This window comes from Lobosporangium transversale, assembly GCF_002105155.1.
Source record: "Lobosporangium transversale strain NRRL 3116 chromosome Unknown BCR41scaffold_1, whole genome shotgun sequence".
NCBI classification, from domain to species: domain Eukaryota; kingdom Fungi; phylum Mortierellomycota; class Mortierellomycetes; order Mortierellales; family Mortierellaceae; genus Lobosporangium; species Lobosporangium transversale.
This window is the reverse complement of record NW_019028979.1, coordinates 1,833,835-1,841,033: the sequence shown is the minus strand read 5'-3', so window position 1 is coordinate 1,841,033 and position 7,199 is coordinate 1,833,835. Positions and strand designations below refer to the sequence as shown.

Here is a 7,199-nt window from a genome sequence, read left to right as displayed (position 1 = left end):
ACGATGTGTAAGTCTGGGGTCAAAAGCCGTGGTGTGAGTAGTGTCTACTCATAGTCATTAAGTTTAATACCTTCGATGCTTTTTGCTTCGTTCTTCTCAATGTCGTATCACTTTCGCTTATTACGTCAACAAATGCGAAAAATGTCGCAATGAAAGGCAACAGGATCGCTTCCGGGCTGTCCAAGCCGACAGTTTTCCATCCACCCTTTCTTTGAATTTCATGCTGTTTCAAAATGGCGTCCAATCACTTTCATTTCGCCTATATTCGGATAATTATGTCCGCTTTCAACAAAGATAAGGAGAAATGGTGGCGACGAGTGAGATTGGGAGAATGACGCTTTTCTCTCATTTTAAGCTCGCTCTTTCTTTTTTTTCTTTTTTTTCCCTCTTCCTTTCTCTTCACTTCTCCACCTCTTCACTTCTCCACCTCTTCCCCTCTCCACCTCTTTATCTCTCCACCTCTCCACCTCTCCACCTCCCCACCTCTCGAAAAGTAAGTCTCGACGGCAGTCCTTTGTCAAATACATTCACACACGCACACACTTCTTCCGTCTCTCCCTGTGCCTCTTTATGTCATCCCCAACTCTCGGTTAACTACGACCGTTGTCTTCTCTTGCCGTCACTACTTTATACTAAACTACATACTTTTTGTCTCCGTACTATACCAAAGGCAAAATAACCCCCAAGAGCGGTAAGCAGTGAGGAAACGAGGCAAGAGAAGTAAGGTAAGGAAGGGAAGCGGCAAGTAACCAACAAAGGAAAGAGAAATAAGAAAGAGAAAGGAACACCGAGAAAGAACGAATGAAAATAAACTAAGGAAGAGAAGCACATAGGAAGAGTAAGTGAAAGCAAGTAAGAAAAAAAAAAGAGAAAGAGAGAGAGAAAGGGGAAGGGAAAGTCGAGAAAGAACAAACGGAAGCATAGCAAAGAAGTAAAGCGAGGGAAAAGAACAAACAAAAAGATATGTAAGAAATGTCGGCACCTATAAATGAAAATATGATAAGAAAGAAAAGCAGAAGGGAAACAAATGTAAGATATGGCAAGGAGGGAAGCACTGAAGAAAAAAAAAAAAAAAAAAAAAAAAAAAGAAATGGAAGCACACAATGAAAGCATAATAAGAAAGAGAAGCACAGAAGGGAAACAAACGAAAGTATAGCAAGGAAAACAAAACACACACATACAAGCACACACACAAAGAGAAACAAAGGAAGTTATAATAAGAAAAGAAAGCCATAATAAGAAAAGGGTGAAAACAAATGAAAACAACGTAAGAAAGCGAAGCATCGAAGGGAAACAAAGGAAGGATAACTCGAAAGTGAAGCGTCGAAGAGAAGTACATGAAAGTATATTTAAAAAGTGAAGAGCCAAGGAAAACAAATGAGGAAGTGAAGCAGCAAAAAAGAAAGCATAACAAGGAAGTGAAGCAGCGAAGAAAAACAAAGGATAGCATAGTAAAAAGGTGAAGCGTCGAGAAAAAAGCAAATGAAAAAATAACAAGAAAGCGAAGCAATGAAGGAAAGCGTAATAGAACATAACACGAAAGAGATGTGCCCAGGAAAACATAGAAAAGGATAACAAAAGTGAAGTACCGAAAAAGAGATGAAAGCATAACAGGAAAGTCAAGCATGGAAGAAAGAAATGAAAGCGTAGCAACCAAGTGAGGCATTGAAGGATAAAATATGGAAGCGTAACAAGGAAGTGAACCATCAAAGGCTAACAAGAAAGTGAAGCACCAAAGGATAACAAAAAAGTAACCATCAAAGGATAACAGGGAAATGAACTAGCAAAGAATAACAAGTGAAGCACCAAAGGACAACAAGGAAATGAGTCATTAGAGGATAACAAGGAAATGAACCATCAAAGCACAGCAAGAAAATGAAGCAAAGAATAATAAGGAAGGAAGTATCAAAGGACAGCAAGAAAGTAGACCATCAAGGATAGCAAGAAAGCGAACCATCAAAGGATAGCAAGAAAGTCAACCAGCAAAGAATAACAAGGAAATGAGCTAGCAAAGGATAGCAAGGATATGAACTAACAAAGGATAGCAAGAAAGTAAGCCATCATAGGATAACAAGAAAGAGAACCAGTAAAGGAAATGAGTCAAAAGATAACAAGTGTTAAAGGAATACAAACGAAAGCATAGCAAGAAAGTAGAAAGAAAAGCAAACGGAAACATGGCAAGAAAGTGAAAGCCAATGAAAGTACAGGAAAGAAAGCGAATACCGGGAAGATGTTTTTTTTTATATATTTTTTTCTTCAAGGGTAAGGGACTGTATAGGGCGGTAGGGTGGACAGTCTCAAGTAAACAAGGTAACTACCAAGAAGTCAATGAAAGTACAAGGAAGTGAAGCATCAAAGGATAACCAGTAAGTAAAGCATCAAAGGATAACAAGAAAGTGAACCAGCAAAGAATAACAAGGAAATGAACTAGCAAGGATAGCAAGAAAGTAAACTATCATAGGATAACAAAAAAGTGAACCATTATAGGATAACAAGAAAGTGTACCAGCAAAGGAGAATGAGTGAAAAAATATAACAAGTGTTAAAGGAATACAAACGAAAGCATGACAAGAAACTAGAAAGAAAAACAAACGGAAACATAGCAAGAAAGTGAAAGCAAATGAAAGTACAGGAAAGAAAGCAAATTCCGGAAAGAAGTTTTTTTTTATATTTTTTTCTTCTTCAAGGGTAAGGGACTGTATAGGGTGGTAGGGTGGACAGTCTCAGGTAAGTGAGGTAAGTACCAAGAAGTCAATGAAAGTAAAAGTAAGAAAGAAAACACTAAACAACAAAACGCAAAAAAAAAAAAAAAAAAAAAAAAAGTAAACGAAAATACTAACGAAGAAGAGAAGTAGCAGAAAAGGTTAACAAAAGTGAGGAACAGGACAAGAAAGCAAGAAAGACTACACCATTAGATGTCCGACCCTGTATCAAAGGCGCGTCTCCAGAACATTTGGACACTCTCGCTTTCGAACACTCATGAAAAAAAGGCAAGAGTATAATTATATCTGTGAATGTGCTATTAATATTTGATTGATACCTGATTTACATGTTGCTTCGTGGGAGCAATCCAGCACTTGCACTAATTATTCTTTCATATCTTTTTACTACTATTATCTTTATAACAATGAGGATGTAAACACGACCTGCCGCTGCCGTATAATCAATGGTATCATAAATAGAGATTTAATGTTTCTACTATAATGAAGTATTCTTGGTTCAGGCCTCATTTCTTGCAGACTTCTGCTTTTGGTGCCTGATATTTGTTCTTGTTTTCCTTTATCTTATAAACGAGGCATCTCTTAGATGAATATTATTATACCCGAAAAGAGGCGTCTTTGATGAGAGGACATACAAGATAGGCAAACCTTCACCTACGACCGAGTTACAACATTACCAATCCCTCTTCTGCTGAAATGACTTTCCGCCCAGTGTGGTGTCATGAGGAAAAGTAAAATTTATTATTTTAGATCTTTTATTGGCCATAATGGGTACGATCTTCATGCAGTTCTTTAATAGAAGATTGTTGGCAAATGCTCTTTTTCAATAGTTCTAGATCTTCGGCGCTAATTGTTTTTAAAATGGGGGCCTTTATGGCTCTAAGATCATCAAGTTGTCATCCCCATAACACGAATCTTTTGATTTGGGTCTCCTCTTTTTCAACAGGAAATGTTCGGGATGTAAACACTCTTGTGGTATTGGAAGGGATGGTAACTGTTATGGTTTGTGAAGTATCCATATAACAGCATTCAATTACTTAACATCCATGCTCAGAAAGTGTGAACGACAATAAAACATGTGAAACACGGAAACAACCAAAGCTGTATTTTTCTCTTACAAGTGATCCTACGAAATGAAGTGGTCCATTGTATGATGAGCGTCTTCATTTGAGGCAAGATATTCCTTGCGGTGATATACATGGGACTGATATAGTTTTTTGCTATCATGTCAGCATTTTCATTTCTCTATTTCAGAAAAAAAAGAAAACCCATGTTGGTATGCTTAGTACATCAGTACGATACACTGTTTATATTCATTCCACCAGGCCATGAATTGAGCGTATACATCACAAGTATCAAAGTAACTACGAGTGCAGTATCTCAAAGTTTCTCAAAGAAGATATCGTTTTTCAAGGATGTCTACTTGACAGACCTGCTTCTCCATCTGAGGTTTTGTCTCACAGGTGCTAGTCTTTGTTCGTTCTCGTCCTCTATTCTCCTGTCAATAATCATGAAGTCTTGTAGTTTTTCACAGCAGATGATCATAGAAGAAAATATGGAGATGAGAATTCGATTTACAAACTCGATAGTATCACTATCTAATGAAGAACAGGCTCATTACAACCTGGGACTTCATACGGAAAGAGCGGAGCGCTGAACATTGCTGTCTTTGGACCCTGACTTTTTTGCTCAAGTTGAATAATATAACGACTTAGGCTTATTATCCGAGAGCCGGGACCATATATATCCCCCCTCCCCCCTTTTCTCTCTCATTCTTGCTTTTCTCTCTTCATGTACTGGCTCACTATCAAGAAGATACGGATCCACTTGGTAGCAGAGCAAAATTTATTCATGATCGCCAGAGCAGAGTAGAAGGCCGAGTTTGCTCCCAGCTTGAGAGGAAAGCAAAATGTCGTTGCCCATAAAAGGCAACAAAATTTGGCTTGCACGTGTAGAATGCAAGCCAAGCCTAACTCTTTGGATGTTCTGATAGCTTCCTGGGTGATGAAGACATTGTTAGTTGCCTGCGCGTTTGTAGGACATTCTAGCGAAGACATGTCAGATCTATATGAATGATATCTCCTTATAAACCTCCCACCTCCACATCTTTATGATTTTTTTCTACACTTTTGAGTCCTTTAGCCTTTATTGACTTCTACAAAACAGTGTTCCTTCAATGACCCTGCACAGTAGCAAATCTATCAGATCTATCGATTTCAAAGTTGGTGGCGCATATGGAGATAGTGGTGCTCCTCAGGCAAGCAGCTAAGCCAAGGAAGCTAAATATTCCATATTGTGATTACGGCCCGCTCTCTATTCGAGAATTGCTAGCAGACCAGCAGGAGATCCTGAAAAATAGGGGGTCGGAGGCTCTGCGATACAATTGGAACGCAAGACTGTAATTCACGTACTTAGTCCTGCTGTCTAGGGACTCCTTACCGCATTATCCTACGTTAGTTGCTGGCTTAAATGCATTTGAAGTTACTCTAGGCAATATGCTGTAGGAGGGATTGTCCAACTCGAAGTTGGAATGTGAGACAAAAAGCCAAGCCATCTTTGATGAAAATCAAAAAAATCGTTCGCAAAGATCATGTTGATCCATCAATTCTCCTCACGCGATGGGCAACCACAACACAAACCCCTTGGATATCCCTGAAATTATTTCAATCATTGGTTCCTTCTTAGATCGAACAGACATCATTCGTTGCATTTGTGTTTCCAAAACTTTTCATTTTTCTCTGATCGGTCTCATTTGGAAAAGGATCAATGTCCGCGGATTAGGTCGACTACGCACTTATCGTATTCCTACTAACGAAGCACTGGAGAAGCATAAGAAATATATTGAGGAGCTTGATTTTGATGATTTTTTTGCAAGCGTGTTCTCATCGTTGCAAGGTTGTAATCGCCTCCGACTTGTCGAATATCATACCTGGAAAACTTTTAAAAGATCCAATTTAAGTGAGCTCTCCGACTTGATCAAGTCCCACAGTTCCACAATCACTGAGCTTAGACTCAGGGGCTCGAGTTTGCGGGGAGCATGGAGTGCAGTACTGGAGTGCGCTCACCTTGAAGCCTTGGTCATCTTTGAAGCATGTATACCCAACGATGAAGTCGATCCATTCTTTCAAGTCTGCAAAAAAATTAAGACTTTGATGATGCATGAAGTGCATATCGATCAGCTACCTCGCGACTTCTTGGACGAGGGGACATGCAAATATATTTTCCCGAATATACAAAGGCTACTCCTTTGGGATACCCTGATATCCTGCCCTCCACATCCGTACACATCAAAGTATTGCTTCGGTATACTCACTAGGAGATGTCCAGAGTTACGTTCACTGAATTTTCTTAATCTCGATCAGGATATCCATCCTTCACAGCGATTAAATTTTGGTTTCTACAAGGTAGTATTCCTCGAGCATCAGTTCACACTGTCAAATCTATCAAGTCTATATACAAGGGCGGAAATAAGGGACGAGGATATGGCGACACTTCTCAAACAGATGACAGAGCTACGGCGGCTAGAAGTCCCGTATTGTGATTTTGGTCCACTCTCTCTTCGAGAATTACTAGCAGATGAACAAGAGATTCTGGAGGATGGCCAAATAATGCGAAGGAGAAGAGACCAAAGGCTCTGCGACACAGTTGAGATATTGATATTCAGAAGACAAAGCGGAATAACTGATGGTATTGCTCAACCAATCTTATCCAACTGTCCATGTTTAAGGAAATTGGAGGGCCCTAATGCTACGGTGACAGAGATTGCTGATGGTGCAGAATGGGTCTGTACTGGACTGACTAGAATGAGGATTGGCCTTAAGGTTGATGTTGATCAATGGACTGCACAGGGCAAGGAGAAAAGACGCATTGTATATGAACGGATACGAGGATTGACCCAACTAGCTTGGTTCGATTCTTGGGAGTTTAGAAGGCTGCTTTCATTTCCAGGCTTGATTTGATAAGTTTGGAGGAGCCAACCTTAAGAATCTGCGCTCATTTGTATTTAGATCTAATAGACTAGCAGCAGGTGCGAGAGGTGCAGGGATAAGAATTAAAATAAAAATAAAAATAAGAGGATATAAGGGAGGACTGGAACTATTTTATCCTAGTCTTGGTATATGCACGATGGTGATAAGCGACGCCCAGATGATCAATAAATATACAGGTTTCATGAACATCGTCTTGATGAGATCTATATAAACAACAACTGTAGCTTAGAGACCAGGGGATTTTTTCTACATGTACTTGGTCCTAGCCCCTTTTTTTTTTTTTTTTTTTTTTTTTTTGGATGCGACCTTAAACTGCCAAGACCATGAATCTAATGAATCTGATAAGAATATGGCTACTGCAATAGACTGTCAGCCGAAACTTGTATGGTACTCTGAGCTGTCATTCCGGACGGGAAGGAGATACCTTAAGAATCATCGGAATCTTTATTACTGGTAACTTTTTTTTTAATCTTTTTTTATCATTTTTTTTC

General features: G+C 39.2%; 3 protein-coding genes across 3 annotated transcripts; 1 reads left to right on the top strand and 2 right to left on the bottom strand.

Moving 5' to 3' along the window:
• Positions 1-718: 718 nt before the first annotated feature.
• BCR41DRAFT_344610 (hypothetical protein) lies at positions 719-1,750 on the bottom strand (the record flags this gene model as incomplete). The annotated part of the gene is made up of 1 exon (XM_022022547.1): positions 719-1,750. A coding segment is annotated over exon 1 (490 nt), but the record flags the coding sequence as incomplete, so codon positions are not given.
• A 537-nt stretch (positions 1,751-2,287) lies between these two features.
• BCR41DRAFT_344606 (hypothetical protein) lies at positions 2,288-2,708 on the bottom strand. The gene has a single exon (XM_022022546.1). It carries the CDS (start codon positions 2,598-2,600, stop codon positions 2,379-2,381), a length of 222 nt encoding a protein of 73 aa, XP_021886807.1. The 5' UTR covers positions 2,601-2,708; the 3' UTR covers positions 2,288-2,378.
• Positions 2,709-5,319: 2,611 nt separating this feature from the next.
• On the top strand, positions 5,320-6,806 carry BCR41DRAFT_344601 (hypothetical protein; the record flags this gene model as incomplete). The annotated part of the gene is made up of 1 exon (XM_022022545.1): positions 5,320-6,806. A coding segment is annotated over exon 1 (1,336 nt), but the record flags the coding sequence as incomplete, so codon positions are not given.
• Between the last annotated feature and the right edge of the window lie 393 nt (positions 6,807-7,199).

Bases quoted from the DNA above. Each gene is read 5' to 3' on its own strand.
- BCR41DRAFT_344606 (XM_022022546.1), bottom strand. From the start codon at position 2,600: ATGTTTCCGTTTGTTTTTCTTTCTAGTTTCTTGTCATGCTTTCGTTTG.